The 23,335-nt window shown below is 34.0% G+C and overlaps 2 protein-coding genes across 4 annotated transcripts; both read right to left on the bottom strand.

Moving 5' to 3' along the window:
* Positions 1-950: 950 nt before the first annotated feature.
* Positions 951-5,282, bottom strand: LOC133699672 (T-complex protein 1 subunit gamma). Its single transcript, XM_062123034.1, has 10 exons — positions 5,093-5,282; positions 4,729-5,001; positions 4,568-4,636; positions 4,379-4,450; positions 3,874-3,947; positions 2,387-3,049; positions 2,167-2,292; positions 1,909-2,013; positions 1,731-1,805; positions 951-1,457 (listed from the first exon to the last, which is right to left on the bottom strand). Exons 1-10 carry the CDS (start codon positions 5,115-5,117, stop codon positions 1,269-1,271), a joined length of 1,671 nt encoding a protein of 556 aa, XP_061979018.1. The 5' UTR covers positions 5,118-5,282; the 3' UTR covers positions 951-1,268.
* Positions 5,283-6,661: 1,379 nt separating this feature from the next.
* LOC133699671 (uncharacterized) lies at positions 6,662-17,299 on the bottom strand. 3 transcript variants are annotated; one of them, XM_062123032.1, is made up of 20 exons: positions 16,662-17,299; positions 16,435-16,497; positions 16,200-16,355; positions 16,049-16,111; positions 15,898-15,957; positions 15,675-15,779; positions 15,436-15,546; positions 14,525-14,566; positions 14,257-14,352; positions 13,991-14,178; positions 12,715-12,989; positions 12,489-12,610; positions 12,321-12,363; positions 12,157-12,248; positions 10,128-10,176; positions 9,464-9,534; positions 9,235-9,351; positions 8,397-8,497; positions 7,342-7,387; positions 6,662-6,962 (listed from the first exon to the last, which is right to left on the bottom strand). In XM_062123032.1, exons 1-20 carry the CDS (start codon positions 16,821-16,823, stop codon positions 6,912-6,914), a joined length of 2,013 nt encoding a protein of 670 aa, XP_061979016.1. In that variant the 5' UTR covers positions 16,824-17,299; the 3' UTR covers positions 6,662-6,911. The 3 variants fall into 3 exon arrangements, with proteins under 3 accessions (XP_061979016.1, XP_061979017.1, XP_061979015.1); XM_062123033.1 differs by having other exon boundaries at positions 8,422-8,497; positions 16,049-16,126; XM_062123031.1 differs by having other exon boundaries at positions 16,049-16,126.
* Positions 17,300-23,335: the final 6,036 nt, after the last annotated feature.

The raw sequence follows: 23,335 nt of genomic DNA on the forward strand, positions 1-23,335 counted from the left end.
TGATTTCTAATATTTTTTTTTTTATCTTTTTATAGAAATTTTATTTGTTTTCAACTTAGTCCTTCAATTTCAATTTGGCATATTTTTTTTCTAGTGCGGTCCCTATTGTTTTAATTTCTGATTTTTTTGAAACCATATAAAAAATGACAGTATTTTAAAAAGAAATTTTAAAAAAAAAATGATGAAAGGGTTTTGAGTAGGTTTTCCCGAGGTCTATGTTTTATCGGATAATAATGGGTCAATCCTCCCTTTATTTTTATTGAAACCTGACTTGTTCCAGACCCTAGATCATCCGGGTAACAAGTCAAACCACAGGGGCAAGTCAAGTTTTAAATTATTGATTTATTAAGTTATCTCGATCTCATTACTTGAATCATAGATTTTGAGAGTTAGTTCAAATTGGTTTGTCCTTTATTACTCAATTTACATGTTTATCATGTAATCTCGAGTTTGTTCGAGCTGTGTTTTTTTTTTAAATCTAATTACAGACTTCCTAAGGTGGTTCTTTTTCCAAAGTTATCATAATCATTTTACAAAAAAATGTATGTTTACCATCATTGCCAATTGTTTTTTAAACCAGTCCAGGCTTTGACGGACAGGGATTTTCCTGGACTAATTATTTAGTCAAAAATTATAACCTGAATTATTAGATTTTTATTATTTTTAAAAATACACTCACAAAGACTTGACACAAACCCGCAGCATTGCGGGGACCAAGTTTACCTGTCCCGTTTTGAGCTTGTGTGCCTTCTCTTCGGATTTTGCACAAAGGGATAAGCAGACCCCCTTCGTTCCGTGGCTCTTCATCATCGTTCCTGATCTATCAAACAAATAGAAATGCTGCCCTAGACCGAATCTTGGCAAGACTTTAGAGGTGCCTGTCTGGGGACTCACCACTTTGCATAATTTATAATTACCAACATGACCCCCGCTCCTAAAATCATACAACAAACTCCCAAAGCAAGTATTTTCTTTCAAAGAGACGCGTAAGACAACAAGAAAGCAAAAAAGAAGAGAAAAGAGGACCACGTCATTACAGTTTATGTAGATGAAGAAATTCAGACTGGACACTACCACTAACTAATAAGAGTAGCATACAATAACTATATGCTCCACAACACCGGCAGGCAGATTCAGACAAATAGGCCCAAAACTTTGAAGAAACGCACTCCCTAATCAAAACTTGAATAGAACAGCTGAAGAAAAGAAAGTGGCTTTCTTTTGTCAAATACTTGGAGGAAAGTCAGTTCAAATAGCAACTAACATCTTCAGTCGGGAAGTATCTGCTCGCTGTCTGCATCTGCTTCCGTCTCAATCTTAGGCTTGGATGGACCCTGGGCTCCAGGGGCCTGCTTCTTCTTGATTCCACTCACAATGTCATCAATTCTCAGAAGCATGCAAGCAGACTCGATTGCTGTTTTGAAGGTTTGTGCTTTGACATTGTATGCATCCCATATCTGTTGAAACGGGCAGACGGTTATCAGAACAAAACAGATTTTGTGGACTTGAGAATTCAATCACCACCATCACCATAACATATCTATCTAGTCAACTTTTTATAAGAATATGTGAAGACAAAGATAAGGTAATCATATCACAGACATAAAAGGACCAAACCAATCAACTATGGGGATTAAACTAAGATGCAAAAGAATATTTGCATAAAGGGGTCATTATCTGACCTCCATTTGAAGAACAAAGCAACAGGACTTGAAACTACAATATTATACCTTCCTCTCTTTCATATCAGTAATTTCACCAGTGTTCCCATCTATGCCAATCCATGCGTTCTCACCATTCGCATGCTGCAGTAATGAATTAGACACAAAATAACCAGAAGATGGATGAGTGGAATCCGTAGGCAGAGCTTTTATTCTGCAAAAGCATACTACAAAAAAAGGTTCATACCTTTCCTTGCAGAGCAGTCATGGTTCGGATCACATTAACACCACAATTCTGAGCCAATGTCCTTGGTATAGCCTCGAAAGCTATAGCAGCAGCTTCATAAGGCCACTGTTTCACAACCAATAGAAATAACATTAAGGAAAATCATGTTAACTATAATACATATCCTAATTTTATCCTCAAAAAATTTGTGTTACAGTTGGTCAAATCTAAAAATTATTGAAGGGTGACCCATTGGTGCAAGAGATTTTAATCATTCACCTTTTCTATGCCTTCGATGGATGAACTTTTTTGCTTCAGAGCAGCAGATACAGTTAATTCTGTAGCACCCCCACCAGGAAGGAGTTTTGGATTCTTGAGTATATTTCTTGCTACAGACATGGCATCCTATATTGAGAACAAGATTTAGAACATCAGATGGCTGAGGAATAATTAAAAAAAAGAAAAAAGAGAGGAGTTTGAAAGTTAAACCATTCAATACCTGCAAGTTTCTTTCCACTTCATTCAGAAGATCCTTGCTGGCACCTCTCAAGAGAACAGTACAAGCCTTTGGATCTTTGCAATCAACAATGAAAGCAAAGAATTCATCCCCAATTTTCTTAACCTCAAATAAGCCAGCCCCAGTACCAACATCAGACTCTTGCAACTCATCTGGCCTGTTAACAATGGTGGCCCCACATGCCTTGGCAATTCTGTTATTATCAGTCTTCCTCAGCCTCCTGATTGCACTAACACCAGCTTTGCTCAGATAGTGGCATGCTAAATCACTGAGACCTTTCTCTGTGATTACCAAATCCGGTTTGAACTTAAGTATCTGCACACACATATTCTCTATGTATTCCTCTTCCATTTTCAACAGGACTTCCCAGTCTTCTTCTCTAACCAGCTCGGCATTTGTCTGGTTCTCTCCTTTCTTATATTCAACGGGGCAATCAAGCAGAATAATGCGTGGGTTGAGAATTTTTCTTTTCATTTTTCCTGGGGCAACCACATCTTTGTTAAACATAACCCCTTTAAGAACCTTCGAATCTTCCAACTGGCTGCCAGGCACCTTCTCAACCTTAATGTATTTCTTAATGTCAACTTCCCGCAACCCTTGGCCAAGGTCAACACCAACTGTTGAGGTGGCATCAATTGCTAGATCCTAGAAGTTAGTAAGTACTTAGCTTAAAGGAAGTAAAATTTGACCAGATAAGAACAAGGCATGGGACAATGATTAATGTTCAAGGTACTCCCTGTATTCAGAATATTTTAAAACCAAGGCAGGAAATAAGGAAATGCAATAAAAATATCAGCACCGCATCACCAAATACTGTGCTTCTGCTTCTTTTTTATGGAAGTGTCGTCTATTCATCAGCAAGGAAATAGTTTCAACGAATAGTCCAACTTTATTCAACTATGTTTCCTTCTAGCAGCAACATGGATTCATTGTTTGCATAAATATTCCTCATCCACAATTCATTAAATGAAGAATGCAAAATTTACACATCTCAAAGATCTTCACATTTGTAGGAAATAAGGAAATGCAATAAAAATATCAGCACCGCATCACCAAATACTGTGCTTCTGCTTCTTTTTTATGGAAGTGTCGTCTATTCATCAGCAAGGAAAAAGTTTCAATGAATAGTCCAACTTTATTCAACTATGTTTCCTTCTAGTAGCAACATGGATTCATTGTTTGCATAAATATTCCTCATCCACAATTCATTAAATGAAGAATGCAAAATTTACACCTCAAAGATCTTCACATTGTTATAATCAGGGACAAAAACACAAAGTGAACAATGCATAATCATATCAAACAAAGAGATTGAAATCTCACATTTAAAAGCATCCAATAAACTTGGATAGTTTGGCATCCCAAATGAGAGTATTAAGAAATTTCACGGTTCAGATAACAGAAATGACCAAAACAGAAGTCAACAAAATGCCATTTGTATAAACCATTAGAATGCAAAGGATACTTACAGCAATTAAGTCCCCAAATTGACTAGTGAACTTTGTGCCTATGCAACTCTTGACCAGCCCCAACATTGCCAGACCTGTCATATATATCCATAAGTTACTAAAACAACCCAACCAAAAGGATAATTTTTCAGCACCCCACAATGACCCTACAATCCTTTATATTATATGAAATGAGTACTGCATTCCCAGTGAAAATAGTTGAACTCCTACAACAGGGTGTTCTTTATAAACCTTCATCTTTATCTTTTTCATATTAAGGAAAAAAAAAAACCTAGCTAAGCTTCTAGGTTATCAGTACTAGTAAGGAGAGGGTGAATATTACAGATTCCAACTAAGAAAAACACCAACCACTAATCTTCTCCCTCGATATAAACTCAAATTAAAAACAAAACAAGACTCAACCATTGACCAAAAGAAGTAAATTGAAACGGAAATAACACCACCAACAAAAAGGAAGAATCTTGATAAACAATAACAATCAGAAAGTTAAGGAGCAACAACTTACGATCGTTGACATCAATGGACACAGCAATTTTGTCAAGCACGGCAATAGCATCCTCCAGAGCTTTACTGTAGGCTGCAGCAATGGAAATATAAATAATTAACAAAGTGAGTTAGTTAGTTAGTGAGAAAGAAGCTGATGATCCAATTAATTTCATTATAAAAAGAAAAGATGTAGAACCAGTTAAGTTACCTCGGCAAATGACAGTAGGATGATAGCTCTTTTCGATGAAAGCTTCCGCAACATGAAGCATCTCTCCCCCTATTTTCATTCATCCAATTAAAATCAGTAGTGATAGGTTCAATAAGTAGTTTTCTTTTAAAAGGAAAAAAAATACACGAGGTGGTACCGACCGAGAACAATGACAGAGGTCGTTCCGTCACCGACTTCTTCGTCTTGAGTGCGACTCAATTCAATCATGGATTTGGCAGCAGGATGAGCCAGATCTAACTCACGGAGGATTGCATTGCCGTCGTTGGTAACAACAATACCACCGCTGGCATCGAGAAGCATCTTCAACATGGACCGCGGACCTAAGGTGGTCCTGATGATATCGGCAACTGCCTTTGCAGCCTGTATGTTGGCATGATGTACCTTCGTTCCTGATTCTCGTTTCAACGAATCCCCTGCAGCAGCGGCCACACATTTTTCATTTATTATTGTGATTGTTATTTTATATATATATTTGAAAGAAGAAATTAGGGTTTTAGAACTTACTGAGAACGAGAACTGGAGCGTGCATCCTTCCTTTTCGCTTGTTTGGGTTATACAGGTAGAAAACCCTAGAAAAGGAGACGAGAGGAGAAGAAGATACGGACTGTTTGTGTGCTTGTATGTTTAAACTTTTAAGTGTCTGCCTCCTCTTAAAAACGAAAAATGGCTGCCAGCCCTCCCTCGGTGGGTTGGGTAAGCTTCTAGACTCGAAACGCGCTCTCACTTAAAGTAACAACGCCTCAAACCGATGTCGTTTCTACACCCAACAATATGGTAAAGCGGGCGGAGGAGAGGAAGAGAAGAGGGTAAGGAGCCCAGCCCAACAGCCCACTCAATCAAAATTCTATTTTCTTCCTATTATACAGCCCCTTAAGCACAAATTACTTAGTGGGCTTACAGCTGAAAACACCGGATCCAAGTTTTGTATGGATGAATTCGGAAATCTAATTAAATGAAAAGGACAAAACAAAAATCCTTGTTTTTTTTAGAAAACATGATTTTGTTTGTAGCAACTGAAAAAGAAACTAAAAGTGTCAGTGACTCAGTAATATGAAATATTTTCTAACATGTGTTTGGTAATTTCTATTTTTTAAAATGTTTTTAATTTTTTCTATTTAAAAGAATATTAAAATAATATTGTTTTAACTAATATAAAAAAAAACTATGAAATATTTTATGTTTGCTTTTTTAATTTTTTTATTTAAAAAATAATAAAATAATATTTTTCGATAGTTCTAATATATTAATATGAAAAAAACACTTTTTAAAAAAATAAAAATATTTTGCACCATGTTAGCACTAAACATTTAGTGCTGTGCTTTTGAAACTACTTTTCAATTTGATATACTAAAAAAAACATCATTTTTTTTATTTTAATTCATCGAAAAACAATTCTTAAAAAGATTTGCTTTTATTATTGCTTATTATACAAATTTTCATTTTCATTTTGGATTTTTTTTAACTAATCATTTTTCTTATTCTTATTTTCACAGCTCAAAACACACACACACACACACACACACACACACTCCCCGCTCCAGTCCTCTTCTGCAACAGAGAAGGTCCAGCCGATATATATATATATATATATATATATATATATATATATATATAGAGAGAGAGAGAGAGAGAGAGAGAGAGAGACACACACACACACAGCCTTTGGGGATGTCGAGGGGCCTGGAAACAATTTGAGGCATCTCATTAACACCACCACCACCACAACCACCACGACGCTTTTCCCCACGAAAGAAATGCGAAAGCCATCGTAGCCTTCATGTCTCCCTCCAAATCACCTCACTCTCAGTTAACTTGATGCATCTCTCCCGTAATAGATACAACATGCGATATAATGCTGATAGCTGCATTTCCCAAATTAAAAGCATGTATCTCGACTGGCATCCACTTATACATCCCTTCCCTATGTGGGGTCTCTGTTACGAGTTTTTTTTCTTTTTTTTTGTGACAAAAAAGAATTTTACATACGTACCAAGTTGAACACAACTCATCTTCAAACTGCTGTGGGTAAGAAGTTCTAAGCAGAAGAATACAGTTGCATGGAAGAGGCTGAGATTTCGTAAAAGCCACCTCGATCTTCATGGCTACATCGGGTTAACTTCCCCAATCAACGCAGTTTCTCTTTCCTTTAAAATGAGTTTCTAATTACAAAATAGAGTAAGCTGAGAGACTAGTATGACAAGAAATAAGCACTAATGCACTTGCAATTACAACTCAAGCTCATTGCATACAACAGATTGTACACAGGATTCATCAAGTTCAGAATGCTATTCCCAGGCTTGACGTCTCAAAAAATGTTGTTCCCTCACTTGTTGAAAAATATACTTCTTTTCTTTCCTTTCTTTCTTTCACCAAACTGCAATAGCCAATAAGAGTGAAAATCCTGTTTTAATGAGAGCCAACTCAACAGAGTTGTTCTTTCATACATTATCTTATTGTGAAAGAACAGCATTGAATGAAGCGTCCACAGAATCAGGCAACCCTTCGCACGGAAAGAGCATACAACAGCTAACGAGTCGCACTACCACATTTCTCAAAAAAACCCTTTCATCACCCCCAACCCCAACACCCTCACATTCTTATAAACACCAATGCTACATATACCAGAATGCACAATTTGTAATGTAGCTTGCATTGTTGTATATTGTATAGATATACATGGCACATACAAGTCACAGGATTCCATGAAATTCACAAAGAAGAAGAGGGCCGAAAAGAAGGTACAAGAACCATACCTGTTTGATAAATAATCTCAACGTGAGAACAATTGTATCTCTTGCACTGCAAAAGAGAGTGCATGAAAGGTTAAGCATCTGAATAGGACAGGAACAGCAACAAAATTTGGGATGAGCAAACTATATAGTGTTGCAGCAAGTAGGGAGGAGGCGTATTGGATAAAGGATCAATGGAATCTAAAAACAAAGGAAAGGAAAAGAAAATTTAAAAACCTTTACAGACTACTCAAAAGCCAAATGTAACCTCATGATCAGGGACAAACTTGGCCAATGTCAAGGATCAAAAGTAGGCTAGCAAATTATGGCACTTCCAACTCAAAAAAATCCTAAGGTTTACCGATTGCTTGGGCAGCCAAAGCCAAGTTCATGGTTTAAGTCTTGAGAACAACCAGTTTTATACCTTGCTCCAACAGAGCCATGGATTATAACCAGTTTCATGTCATGCCTTGAAAGAACCATGAGTCATGCATGATTATAATTTCTTTTAATATTCAACCTGTTCTTTTCCATTCCATTTTCAACATTATAATGCATTAACTTTCTTGAAGCAACACTTCAAAAAAAAAACACTTCTTTAGAAGCCACTAGCCATCAAACATAACCAAACCAACTCTACAAAAAGCACAAGTGGATACAAATCTAGCTGTTTGAGACTTTAATCTCCCTTTCATATCTTACATAATCTTACTGATGCATTCAGATCCAGACAGAGAAAACTTAGATTCCCTTTTCCATTAAATGACAGATTTTGAGTTACTCCCAAGAGTTCTGTTCCCATCAATTACTTTTTTTAGGGGAAAAAAGAAGAAAGAGGATATATGCTTCATTTAAAATAAATTAATGAAATGAAAATTATCATAACTGTCCACATAATCATGAGAAATCAAAATACTTGAACCTTTAGCAATCCAGTTCTGCACTTTTGTTTTATTCTCTATATTATGCACCATATTCATAATTATATGGAAGATAAACATAGATCTTATTTCTTTTACTTTTTGACCATGGTGGAGGAACAGGAAGAAAACCCAAGGACAATAAAAATTCTAACTTACTAGCTGATATCTGTTGAGCTGTCACCTGCTTGTAAGAGATACTGATGGCCAGTAGAATCAGTTAATATAAATTCTAAAGCATGTCCGTAGGGAATTGTAACCTATAGAGGGAGAAAAGAGAGAAGATTATGAGAATAACATAATAAGACATCAACCACCTTTGTGATTTTGGAAGATAAACAATTGGCAAAAGGATGGTAATCTTCAATGACTGAGAGCATGAACCCAGCACCATTAAACTTGCAAGACTCACAAAATGATCACAATCACAGGGAGCCTTTGTGCAGACTTAAATTCCATTTAAATGAAAAATATTGGTATTATCATCATATCAGGTTCGACAAGTGCAGGTCAATTAATTATAACTACAATAATTGAAACTAGCTATTGCCATTGCTGTGTTTTGCCACTTTCTTCAGAAAGTGTGTGCATATACTGCAAGATATAAGTGTCCATGCACATGCACTATGCATTACTCGATCTTCATCCATGTAACTTCTTGACGAGAAATTTGCTGGATAAAGATCAACAAAAAAGTGTGTAGAAAGGTCCATGGCATACCGCATTGCTCACGGGCTTGCACAACATCCACTATCAAAGACTGTTTGGGCTTGGATTCTGGTCTGAATTATTAGGGGCATGAGTTCAAAAATAAGTTAACACATCCCATCAAGGCAAGTACCCAGTTTTTTTAGTATGCTATGAAAACATTTTCATAGTGGCATTTGTAGCACTTAACATAATTGGCACTCTACATTCTTTAGCATCAGGAGATCACATTTTTCATTAGATTGCAAGGCCTTCAATACAAATTAAGAGGAGGAAGAGAGGAGCATACACTTATGGTTGGTGAAAACTTCTCAGTGACAACCACACCCCCAGATTCACTCTTGAAACTGTAGCCCTCCCTCTTGATGGCCAAAGTAGCTGGTTCCCATATATCAATAAATCCAGTCTGTAATATCAAACACCAAATTACTATCCATCCTGTTTAAAATATGTATAAAAGGTCTTCGGTAAGACCTTGATAACAGATGTGAGAACAAAATTTGTGTATAGATTCATACCGAAAGGCCTACTTTATACGAAACATGGCCACTATAAAGAGTCTTCTGTATGCGTTCATGCATCTCAGGATCTGTGACCAGGAAAGTGACAATTTGTAACATTTATCCTATGGTGAGCAACTTGACCAGAAAAAATAAATTAAGATATCAAAATGCAAAGGAACTGTAAAGGGAACTGCAACAATTCAATGATATAAAAATATTAAAGACTAACTGTGGCCCTTAGTATAGGTTTCCAAAATCCATAAAGGAGTTGTCAGCTTGGAGTGGCCAATTTTGATGCCACCTGCAAACAGTATTAGGAAGACTTCTGTTCCTAACTTGTAAATGAGGGAAAGGTAGTTTCTAAACTGTTGCTAGCAACATAGGTGACAAATAAAGAACTTGTATCTGTTGAACATAGGCAACCAAAGTTAAAAGAAGAAGAAGATTGGATAGGGAAGAAAAATCAAGTAGAAAAAAGATCCACATTGAATAGGGAGGGTGCAAGGATGCTTTTATAACTAATGTGAGGATCACAACAAGGGGAGAACAAAAAGACAACTTTAGTAAGCAATGCTTTTATGATGTAACATGGGACATCCCATAAAAAAAAAAAGGAAGAATAAAAGAATAGAAAGAACAAAAATCCATAGAAACTGCATGTTATAGCATAATTACTAACCATATCTGATCTTTTTGTGCTCATTTGCAAAGACCTTTACAAGCTCCCCCTGGAGACATTAAGAAATAAAAAAGGTTATCTCACTCACAATTTATATGACAACTAAGATATGTAGCAATGACAATAGTAATCACTCAAATTAACATTTTTATCAGTACCGCCCAAGAAGCGCTTCTTCTTGACCACAAAACTATCAACAAGCTAAACAAGGATAGCTATTATGCTTGTGTGCATGCATGTGCACATTCAAATATTATGAATCTTTTGTGAATGGGCTCAAACAAAACCTCCAATTTGTATGCAGATCTAATTACCTGATTCAATATTATTCTAAATATCTTGAATATATATATATATATATATATATATATATATGCTCCAATTACTTGGACTTAGAAAAGACATGTGAAAGGATTTTTGAGTTCTTTACCCATGCAGACATGAATAAACTCAGATGCCAATATGCAACATGATGCAATCCCTCTCAAGAGCGCATGCACACGCCCACACACACTCAAAAGCAGATGTAGCTCAATTCAATTCAAATGCATAGTCAATAGACTAATGTACAGTGTGGAGAAAAGTAAAACAAAAAAAAGGCCTGCATAACAGCAGGTACGCAGCAGAACACCAAGAGACACTTAGTAAACCTATTCCTTTACAATACCAACCTATCACAGTTGTAAAACCTATTACACATGAAAAGGAAGCCTATCTCACAGAGACAACCTCCCATCTTGCTTTCTTTGTTTTTAATCTTAAATCAACTTCTGACAATTTTTTACCAAAATTCTTGTTAAATTCCGATGCTTTGTTCTTCAAGCATCAAGATCCAAGCAAGCTATACCAGCAACTGTCACAAAGAAGTATATTGGCCCAGCCAGCAAAGGGCGCGAGCCAAATCAATAATTAAAACCTGTATTAAAACAAGAGAACCAGAATGACCGTACAGCCCTAAAATTGATGCAGAATGAGCTCAAAGCATGTTAGGACGCTAACATGAGCACGGGAAATTGTGAAGGTGTATATCTGACAGCCTATTAGGTTGTTTTGAATTTTTTACCAAGCTCTGCCAACTGTTGGTCTTCAATGGCCAAGGGCTAAAGTTTAGTTTTCCAGCAATAAGAGGAAGCAGATAGCAAAATTGAATAAGATAAAGGAGATAAAGAAGAGAAGGAGCTAGAAAATCCATTAATAAGAGAAAGGAGATGGAGATGGAAACCATGAGAGATCCAAGACGGGGAAAGAGAAATAGAAGCAGCAGTTGGCATTTTCTAAATTGTACATCTACTTCTGCAAAGGAAAGGGAAAATTTCATATAGGAAGTTCTACAACGACTGAGGATCTTAACCTCTTCCTGATCATCCTGTACAGCTGAGAGTCTAAACTCAGCATGTGCTTGGCATTTTCCACTCCAAGTAGCCACCCTTGCATGTGAATTAAGAAGAATCCTAACTATACATCCCAGGAGATGAGGTAAAAATTAACTATAAGATCTAAAAAAGAATAACAAATGAAAATAAAAATAAATATATATATATACACACACCTTATCAAATTTAATCAGACTGTTGGTGGTGCAGGATGAATGAAAGCTTTTCAAATTATTTGCTTAGGAAATTTTGAGATACTATTTTATTTCATTTAGAATATATTTCAAAAATCTAGCTATATTCAGTATGAGTTAGAAGTTTTATTTTGTTCAAGACTCTATTCTATTTCCAATCTTACTTCAGGATTTCATTAGGTTTTAGTGTGTGTATAAGAGCACTAATCTAATGCTTAAGAGGTTGAATTTAGTTTGATAATTGTGAAGCCTTTGTTTTGTTGCTATGGTATTCTTCTATTTCTTTCCCTTTCTTCTAACCTCCCCTAAATCTTATCTCTGTCCTGGTCCTACGTCACCTAGCTTGTCATAGGAACTTGGAAACCCAAAAAGAAAACCAGACAAGAAAAAGACACAAGCACACACGAAGAACCAACTATTGCAAGCACATGGGAATCACCAGTCCAAACTCAGAACTTATACCTTGCGCTTCCTGTCATCCAGAGGCTGGACTTCTATAGCAAGGTAGGTTTCAACATCATCAGCAGTAACTAGATAGTTTGGTTGTTTTGCTCCTGCAACCAGAAACTCATTAAGAAACAGCCCTGAGGTAGAGAAAAAAAAGAAGAATGAAAAAGAGAGTATACCTTCAATGTAATTAACAGATCCATCTTCCAAATGCCGTACCCACTACCAATGAAAAAAGAGGAGGTTATGAGGAACATTAACATTCTACCCAGATGCTTCCACATAAAGTTCAAGAAACTGCAACCAAAAGCGCTAATGGATGGGGAATTTAAGTGACAGAATCACACCTCAAAATTACAACTGGTTGTTCCATTGATGGAGTATCCGCATGCCTGGAGTTCTCTTCCTGGAAGTGCTTCGCCTGAAATTTGGAGGCCCTCTATTGCTGGTAATGGATCATCATCTGCAGCTGCATATCATAATACATCCAATGGGAATGTTCAACAACAATACTTAACTAAAAACTTTCTTGGAGAAGAATGTCTTGAGCTTCCAACAACACTACAGTCTCACCCTCAGAAAAGGAAGAAGAAGGTTCTTCAAGAACTGGAGGTAGGTAAGGAGAATATGAGGAGCCAGGATCATCCAATGTATTTGAGTATACAGGGTTTCCTGATCCCCAATTAGTTGGAGGTTCTCTCTCGTTCAGTTGTCCCTCTGCTTCAGGATCATCCATCTCACTGTTGCTGACAGGGTCGCGAAACATGACTTGTTTATTGGTTGTTTCTTCACCATAATGAATAGCTTGTGCTGTAAAATGTGTCGGAGTATCATGAGCTGCTGAATTCCTGGTAAAAAGCCAATGTCACTGGATCAAGACCAGCTTGTATAAGCAGTAATTGTTCCATCTATAACACAATTTTTATAATGAGAAATTAACAAGAAAATTCACAAGAAATCCCTCAAAGAAACAGGAAAAGCCTGTACAAATCTGAATAAATGAAGAAAAATAAGTTCCCTGCCAGAGGCAAGAAGGGGAAAGGGAAAGAGGAAGACAAGTATGCATGATTGAGATAAATGGATTGTCAAAAGTTGATCTAAAGAATTTCTAGATATACACAGCTTACACTGCTAGGGATTTGCACGATGCAGCAGCCAAATTATAAGAATTCTATTGCTAAGAGAGTCTAATTTTTGGTGAGGCGAAAGGTTGCACAACCTTTGAATGTTACTTAAAATGGTGGAGTACAACAAAGTCAGAAGAATGAATTCTATCAGAAGGAAAAATGAGGTCTCCAATGCTACCAAATAGTCTTTGGCTCTTTACTACACAGACATCAACCCTGACCAAGCATAGGTCTCTTGTGTGGATCCACAAGTTCAGTACAGTTTGTTTCCAAGGTTACTCAAGTATATCAGAGGAAGTATTTTTAAACAAAATCAGTTTACTTGTCTTTGTTGGCTCAAGTTGCAGAGCTTTTAAGGATTTTCATATGGAACACATCTTGAAAATAAGAAGAATGAAAGAAGAAATTTTATGAAGGAATAAGAAGAATAATGAAACATAAAAGATGAATTAAAGTTTAGGCAAAGCTCATAGCACACAATCATTCTCTCTTCTCGATGATCAGAAGCTAGCACGTGCTTTTGTTTTAAAAAAGAAAAGTTGATAATACTATTGTAAAAAGCACAATATTTTCCAATGAAGGAATGGAGATTTCATTATTTAGAAAAAAAATAAATCATACATATGACCAATTGATGCAAGAATTTAATGAAAACAGAACCCACCAACAAATGCAGAGTGTACATTCAGTTCACAGTAGCAGTCTCCATTGACCAGGCTCACCTGCTAGCAAGAGGTGAATACCTCCCTGCATCATCAAGATCCAGATTTTTCGCAGCACCACCAGCCAAACCACTCTGATGGTGACTCAATGGATCCCAATCTGCTGCTGTCTGAGTATCAGAAGAAGTCATAGGTATCTTTCCATGGGAATATGATGGCTGTGGCACCAATTCAAGCCCACTTTTGCTCTGACATGTAAAACACATGAGCATTTAAAGAAATAATTTTGAAATGCTAGATGAAATTACAGCGAGATATAAACATACCAAAGCAGCATGAGAAGGTGACTGTGGAGCAAAATTTGTGTGGTTCACATCTGAACGCCAAGGTGCCAATTGATACTGTGACTCCTTGAGCTTTGACTGGGACAGAAGGAAAGAAGATAATCAACACTCATTCATTCATTATGGAAATAATAAGCTGAGGAGTAAAAGATCTCAAACTCCCATAACTTAAGTTAACTTGCTAATTACAGATCACATAAGATGAATAATCTTGAACTATCTATAACAACCTCTTGTCTGCATAACATACCTCAGTATGAATAAGCTTCTCCTGGAGATGTCTGAACAGCACCTACACAATAAAACTTCAGCTGGTAAACAACAAGCAAGAGATTTTATAGCATGCATAGATGAAACAACAAGAGGGAAAAGGCAGGTGTTTAAGGTCAACTTCAGAAATGCATCGACGTGATGTCACTGTTCAAAAGGTTTTCCTATGTGCTCTATCACCTGATCTTCTCATACGAAATAATAAAAAACAGCACCTACCCTGACACAACATCGCTATCCCTGGATAGTCTCTCCATTATGTCCTTCTCCAACAAGAAAATGTTTTTCAGGGAGAAACGACATAAGGAACGAAAGGGATATTGGAAGAGAATATGTCAAGATACTGACAAGGTCTTTCAAGTTCTCCTTTCAAAAGGAAGCTCCAGTCATATCGATCGATAGCCAGAAATATTCAAGCATCTGTATCTATACTTTTAAGAACAGACTTACAGCACATCCCTATGAAACAGCACATCTTATATGGTAGCCATCTCTAAAAATCAAAAGAAATAAAGAAAAGAGAGCTGTGCATATTGTGATGCATTATTTTGGATAAGTTAGCGTGTAAAAACAAATTAATTAAAAGAGGAGTTTGCTAGCTAAAGAAGTTGTTTTGGCCCAGATGTGATCAGATCGGTTTATTTAATTAGACTCCTAAAACATGATGCATATGAATGAGCCGTAATTAGAACCTTGTCTGGTTGGAGGCCAATGCCCACTAGCAAACTTTAGTCCAAGAATAAACTTATGTCTGTCATTCTGGAGCATCAATCGCTTAAAGTGGAAAACTTGCTCAATCCAGAATCTCCGAAAGGAGACATGAAAATCAAAAATTAGGGTTCTGTGTGCATAAAATACTCAATATACCATTACAAAGCATTTGGTACTGACCTTGACATTGCTAACAATAGACTGAGCATCAAGAACTGGTGGCTGCAAAGAATACTCTGCGAGAAGTGGCAGCAATGACGATACAAATGCGGATCTTTCTTGCTGTGCAGCCTAAAGAATCAAAGGATTAAGTCAAATTCTCTGGTTTAAAGTTGGATAAAACAGTGAAAATATCCAAGAAAGAAATAGAAAACATAAAATCAACCCCAAAACAATGAAATAAAAAAGAAGCGACCTACTTGCAATTCATATGTAAGACGTATGTTCTCCTCGATTATATCTTGTCTGTATGATAGAGCTTTTGATGCAGCATCAACAAGGTCTTGTTGCTGTTGATCAAAGGCCTGGCAAAATGAAGTTCATTTAAAATTTGTGTGAAATACTCCTCAAAAAAACTGGAAGAGAAAGGGATGGGAGGGGGGGTTCTTGATCAAAGCAAGGAAGGAAAAAAGGTACACTTGCCAGTCGCATGTAAGCAATGCGCTTTTCCAGAACATACTTTTCATTCCGAATTTGTGCTTCCTATAAACAAAAACCAAGTTACTCAAATGAATTTCCATGATGTAATGTGAACATAGAGTGAGCAAATGATGATTAGTTAAGTTAATTCTACCTTGACAGAATAGTCAGCAAGATGTTTCCTTAACTGCATAATCTCTTCTTCATTTTCACGAACCTTGAGAGCAAAATCCTAACAAATATAAAAAGTTTCAGAAGTCTAAGAGTTAACAAAGGAAAAGTTTTGCAGAAGCGCATGCAGATACCTGCTTCCAAAGATTACTCTGGGAGGCAGGATCCCCGTTGTTGGGAACCAGTACACTGGTAGGATCACCAGCAACAGCAGATGATGCTGATTGATGAACCCGCTCGTTCCATTGATCAACAGAATGAGACCTTTCAGTCAAAGGTTCACCTATTTTCTGCCAAACAAAAAAGGCCAAGTGTAAGAGAAACAGTTCTCCATTGTAATGAAAAGGGGTTGAAATCCACAGTAATTACATATTTTTCAAGTTGCTGAGTCTTGCTCTGAAGTTCAGACTTCAATAGCGTATTCTCTTCCACCTGACAACAAAATCATTGGCATTAAAATCCAACATCGTTACTGATTATACACAATAATCCGGTGCAAGGTATAACCAGGGTTTGGCAAATAATTAGATAAACAGGAAATGTTTGAATTGAAAGTAGCTCATTGTAAGAATGGATCTATTGTCGGGGGAGAAAACCTGTTGCCTAATGGTAGCCTCGGCAGCTTCGACTGCTTTCATGACCTGAAACAAGCTGTTGTTGTTGTTGTTGTTGTCGTTTTGGCTGGAGTCATTACTATTATTGAAGGATAATCCAGATAGCTTATCTGCTAATTTCCTTTCGTGACCACCGTTCTCCATCCTCTTCGTCTCCCCCCCAATCTTCCAATTCCAATCGCACTCCTCCTCCTCCACCTCCTCCTCTTCTACTGCTACTAATACCTAATACTGGCGGAGCTCGTAATTCCCAAACCCTAATTTATATTATAAAACACTACTAGAAAAATAAAAAATCGAGAGAGAGAGCGCCTCGATTAGATTTTTAAGAGTAATTCTTTGTGTGTTTGTAATAATACTAATGATGATGTGCGTGTTAATGAAGGCACCCCCAAATCTACTCCCAGACAGCCACGATGCTCATCATCATCATGACGCCTTTTTTATGTCCTTTTCCTAAAAAATAAACACAACTTCTATTTTTCCAAACTAAACCTTTTGAAATGAAAAATAAATAAATTCTATCTGCGCCCCTGTATCTATAGCAAAATAGATAACCTCCATGCGACCAGATCAAGCCGATGGACGACGACGACCATCACCATGTGTTTTAATCTATCTCTTATTATGCCGTTGATGTAATTATATAGTAACTGATACGATTTGATTTATTCATTTTCCAATAAAAAAATTGACCAAAAATGAGAAAAAGAGAAGTTAGGGTATATTTTAATAATGTGATAATTTTTATTGTTGTGATTTTAAAAAATTAGTTTTATAAAAATTAATTTTAGTTGAAATTCATTTTATAAATTAAATGTTTAGTTAAAATTGTGGTTGAAATTAAAGTTGAATAAAAAGTAGTTTAATGTGTTTGGTTAGACATCATTTCTTTTTGCGTTTCAAAAACGTTTTTAAAAAATTTTGAATTTTTTTATATTTTTCTTAAATTGAAATTAATTTTTTGATGTTTTTAGATTATTTGGATATATACTAATGTCAAAAATAATTTTAAAAAAAATCTTAGTTTGATTTATTTCCGAGCGAAAAACACTTTGAAAAGCAATCGCTACCACACCCTCAAACACTCTTGTGGTATGCTTCTCATGATGAGGTTTGGAAATCAAATTACTTAAAATGACATATATTAATATTGGAGATTTTCAATTTAAATATTGTAGATTTGATTATTATTACATAATTAATTGAATAATCCTTTTTTAAGGTTCTTCTTTTATTGTCTCATCAAACTATTTGCAATTTTATCGTATACAAAATTCATATGTGAATGCCTTTGCGATCCTTTGTTATCTGAGCAAGCAACAACATCTAGTAAAAAATTATTGGGAATAAAATTAGTAAAAAATCTTTGGGAACAAAATTAGGATTGCTATCATATTTTGTAAATGTCACATCGTCTTGCGTTTTCCTTCTAATATAGTTATATAGTGTCATTGATATAACTACAATCTGAATTTGTGTTTTCTATGGATAAGTAAGCATGTTTTGTAAAATTCTCCACTTTTATTTCCATACCCCAAAAGAACATTCTATTACATTACATGGTAATGAGTGTGGCACGATTAAACACTTTTTCTCAGCCTCTTGGTTGTCCATGACACCTGAAATCTTGTACGTGATACCTCTCACATTTATATGAACCTAAATACCTATATTTATTGGGTTATCCAGCATCAACCAAATAGTATTTACCTGCAATTAAGAACAACATGACAAGTTTTTCATTAAGAATCAATAACTAAAAAAACATTATATTAAACTTATAATGGTTGTTCTTCAATTTATATCATATCAATACGTTCCAATGATTTAGAAAATTTTATAATACTATTATCAATAGTCTCAAGAAAAATGCGTGTATTGTGTGCATTGTCTTCCCATCTTGCTTACACAATGTGAACTGCCTGTCAAAACTACAAGCAACCATAACATTTTTTGTCGTTACACATTTTCTTCCGATAAATGAAATTTTATTTTTAGATGATATATATGCATGAATATGTGTGCCATCAATTGCACTAACACGATTCGACGAACATGTGTGCCATCAATTGCACTAACATGATTCTACACTAAGAAAAAAACACAATTAGATTGTAATTAACTACAAACATTCATTAAACAATAAGATTGATTGTACCCACAATAAATAAAATACATCTTACCTTGAAATATGACATATATCTTGGATTCGTTGCAATTTTCTCCTAAAGTGTTTATGAATTCAAAATCTACTAATTTTATGACATCTACAGCAAACAAGCATGTTGTTGTAAGTAGGGGTGATCATTTTCGGTTTGGTTCGGTTTTTATCAAAACAAAGTAACCAAATCGAAATATTTTTTTTAAAAAAAACACCAAAACCGAACTGAAACCGGTTCAAACCGACTGGTTTTGGTTCGGTTTTTTAGGACAAAAACCGGTTTGGATCGGTTTTTCAGTTTGACTCGTTTTGACTCGGGTTTTTTCTGGTTTGGCTCAGTTTTTTCCAGTTTTTTTCGGTTTGGGTTCGATTTAGTTTTTTTGATTTTAGGCTTATAAAACCAAAATCGAACCGAATCAATTGGTTTTTTCAAAATTTTAATCGATTTTTTTTCACGGTTCGGTTTTTTCAGTTATTTTTTTCTGATTTTCTTGGTTTTCTCGATTTTTTGATTTTTTTGCTCACTCCTAGTTGTAAGGACTTCCTTTATGCATCTACTAACAATTTCATCTGAATGCTAAAATCTCTCATGCACTCCCCTATTCGAAGCCCTTAATGCTATTGTATATAGAAACATTGCAATATTTTTCAATAACGTTCATCATTCTTAAAGGTTTTAACCCATATTGTGTTTCTTAAAGGTTTTCAATAACGCATATATGTATTGTATGAAACCATATAATGTTTTTTATGCATATAATTAATATAATACATGTTTATAGCTCCGGCTGTGCCTAAAATTAATTTATGTATATCAAATTGTCTCCGTAAAAAAGATTCATAATCCTCATCACTATCATTGTCATTATCGTTGTCGTTACTGTAATCGTTGTTGTTGTTGTCATTTTCATCATCGACATCTCTAGCATCACCATCCCCTACTGAAGCACCATTAACTTCACAACCATGACAATTAATGTGGTCTACAACACAATTCATTATATTTTCATAATCGTCATCAAAATCTTTATTAAATATAACATTAAATCATGCATCATTTATATCTTGACATATAAATAAAAAGATTAATAGTTTTTTAATAGAACACCATAATTAAAAAAAATATGCATCCTTGAAAAAATTAATTAAAGACTTGGAATGAATGACTTTATGATTAACTAGACAAAATCAAAAAGTTAATTCACTTGCTGGTAACTATTTCAGTTGAGATGTTTATTATTAAAAGAAATAACAATAACAATTATCATATTCTATGTAGATCCATTCATCCATCACGTAAAAGAGGTGATTTATTATTTGGTTATATCTGAAAGTATTAAATAAATAAAAAAGAATAAGGTATTGTTTATTTCTTTGAAAAATTACTTTCTAAATTTTTCATGTTTATTTATTATTATAAAAGTTGACAATAAAAAACTCTTTTTAGTAAAAAAAAATATTTTTCTTTTATTTTTAATGAAATATGCTTTTTAGAATTTGCAAATAAAAATAAATTGAAATTACTAAATTACTATTAAAAGAAAATTTAGTCATTAATTTATTGATTGTTACATATTTTGTTTTGAATATATTTTTTTTAATTTCATATCTTAAAATTTAATTTGATTTGATTTTTATATCAACTTTGGTCCTTATTCTTCTGATTGTTAATTGTTTTTCTCTTATCATTTTATTAATTATTTTCTTTTACCTATCTGATTTGATTCGTATTCTTTTGATTATTATTTATTTTATTCGATATAATTTATGAAATTGCAAAAATTTTATTCCTCATTTTATCATCAAACTTTTTTATCCACAAATTTAGTCCTTATTTTTTTATTGATGTTATTTTATTTGAAATAATTTATAAAATTAGATTTTTTTTCAAATTCACCCTCATTCAACTTTTTTATTTGTCAGATTTAGTCCTCAATCATTTAATGAACTTTAAAAAAATTAAAAATTTAAAAAGTAATATCCAACCATTTTTCATGGCATAACTAAAACTGAAAAGTATTTTTCAACTTATTTTATATGACATTACCAAGTATCATAAAATAATCTACTTTTCATTTGTTCACTTTTCCTCAAAATTAAGAAATATTTAATAAGGTGGTGAAATCACTATGCACACAGACTCAGTGCATCGTGGATGAGATATAATTACTATTTTGTCATTCTAAAAAAACTCATTTACATAGCCTCGGGTATAACTGTAATTACACAAGGATCAATTGGTCATTATCATTTTAATTAGTTTCTAAGATGTCTTTCTATTTTTAATTGTACAGTGTAATGATTGAGATGTTCTTGAAATACAAAAAAAAAATCTACCTTTGATGAAGGGGCAAATTCATCTTTTTTTTAATGCATAATAAATTTACTTTGTTGCCCTTTGAAACAAATAAATTTTAACTTGGGTACAAGGGCTTATTTGTCTCTTTCTTTTGTTGTAATTATTGGGTGAAAACAAGTGTATGTTTGCCTTTTCTTTTGAAAATCCATAATTATTTTACTCGGTTATCCTTTGGATCAAGAATTTTTAAATTAGGGTCTAAGGGCTTGTTTATCTTTTCATTGTGGTCTTTTCATAGTTATAGGATCAAGACAATGATAATTTAATTTTTTTAAAATAATATATAAAGAAGAAAGACTATTGATGCATTCTATGCATGCGTCAATGTGTTAGACCACTCTGCATACTTCAAGAAGTGTGTGTGAAGGCTATAGGTGGTGAAAATTGCCCATCTATGACGATGTTAGAAAGATCATGACATCTTATTTCATATAAGGTGACACGTGTGGTGGTCCATTAGGCGATATGGATCCAATAACAATTTCTTTCTTTCCTCTCTATCTTTGCTTTGGAAAATGTGTTGTCCAAAAAAAATATTGCCCTTTTATTCTGTCTTGGTATTTGACCCATTCCTTTTACTTTTAATTGTATGATTTTTATCTTAATTTCTCTTGTAAACTTTTAATTTTTTTCTTCATCATTGATTAAGAATGTTTTTTTCTTTGTATTTTATCTTAGTTTTTGGGTTCGATCCTCTTTCTTCTGATTTCAGGTTTCAGTTTTGATTTTTTTTGTGAAATATTTAATTTTTTTTCAATTTCACTTAAATCAATGAATATCACCTCCTATTTTTTAATTAGCATTTGATCCTCATTCTTTTATATTACTAATTTTTCTAACTTTTTATCAAATTGATTTTTTTTTCAATTTCATCATTTAACATTGAAATGTTACTTTTCCTTTTATTATATTTTAATTTTAGATTTGACCCTCTTTCTTTTGATTATGAATTTTAGTCAGAAGTTCTTTTGTGAAATGTTTATTTTTTTTTATTTTACCCTTGAAATAATGAATGTTACCCTTTAGTTTTTTTTAGCATCTTGTCCTTATTCTTTTATAGTACTATTTTTTTATGTCTTTTATCAAATTGATTTTTTTTTTCATTTTCATCATCTAACATTGAAATGTTATTTTTCATCTTGTTGTATTTTTGTTTCAAATTTAATCTTTTTTCTTTTGATTTTATTTGATTTTCTTCTATAAAATGTTTTTTTTTTAATTCTGCCCTTGAATTAATCAATGTTATTTTCACCCTTATTTTTTCGCTTAGCATTTGGTCTTCATTCTTTTACATTACTAGTTTTTTTTTTGGAATTTTGTTAAATTAATTATTTTTTTTTCAATTTCATCCTCCGATAACAAGCTGGTTGCGAATTGAGAGTCATAGTTATCGTCAATAGTGTTACACATAGCTTGTGATCGAGGTGATGAGTTTGAAAAGTGAACTCGAGTGATATTGGTCTTTTTTATACTTCAGCACTTTACATTCTATCCTTTTTTTAGGCTTCTTTAAAAATTATCATGGCCTCGTGCATGGGTTGTATGCTGACAAGCACACTTAGTTTTGCTTGGATCATTTCTTTCCCTTTTTTATTTTATTTTTTATGACGCTATCTGTTAGATTGAAATATATTTTTGTTGTTTTTTTTAATTAATGTTTTTCTTCTTCTTCTTATCATTCTAAATGTATTTTTGACCTAGTCGGGTCTATGAACCAAATCTCAATTTTTTCTCGCTTTTTAAAATACATTTGCGGTTTCTTGATTTTTTCAACTCCAAGATTTGTTTTGGCCAGCGGCGTAGGGAAGGTCACAAGACTAGTCAATTTCTAAAAGGCAAACATATATCGACTAAAGTAAATGGATAAACGGTTTTGGCAACGAGAGACAAAAATAAAAATGTGTTTGGAAATGTGATTGACCGTGTGTTTAAAACAAATTGTTTTTAATGTTTGTAGATTATTTTAATTTATTGATATCAAAAATAAATTTAAAAATATAAAAAAATTATTTAAATATATTTATAAATAAAAAATATTTTAAAAAATAATAATTATTATAATATTATAATACTAAGCAGCCTAAAAAAAGAAAGAAGGAAGAGATAAATAGTAGTGATGACTGATGAGAGTGA

The sequence above is a fragment of the Populus nigra genome, chromosome 7 (assembly GCF_951802175.1).
Source record: "Populus nigra chromosome 7, ddPopNigr1.1, whole genome shotgun sequence".
Classification (NCBI taxonomy): domain Eukaryota; kingdom Viridiplantae; phylum Streptophyta; class Magnoliopsida; order Malpighiales; family Salicaceae; genus Populus; species Populus nigra.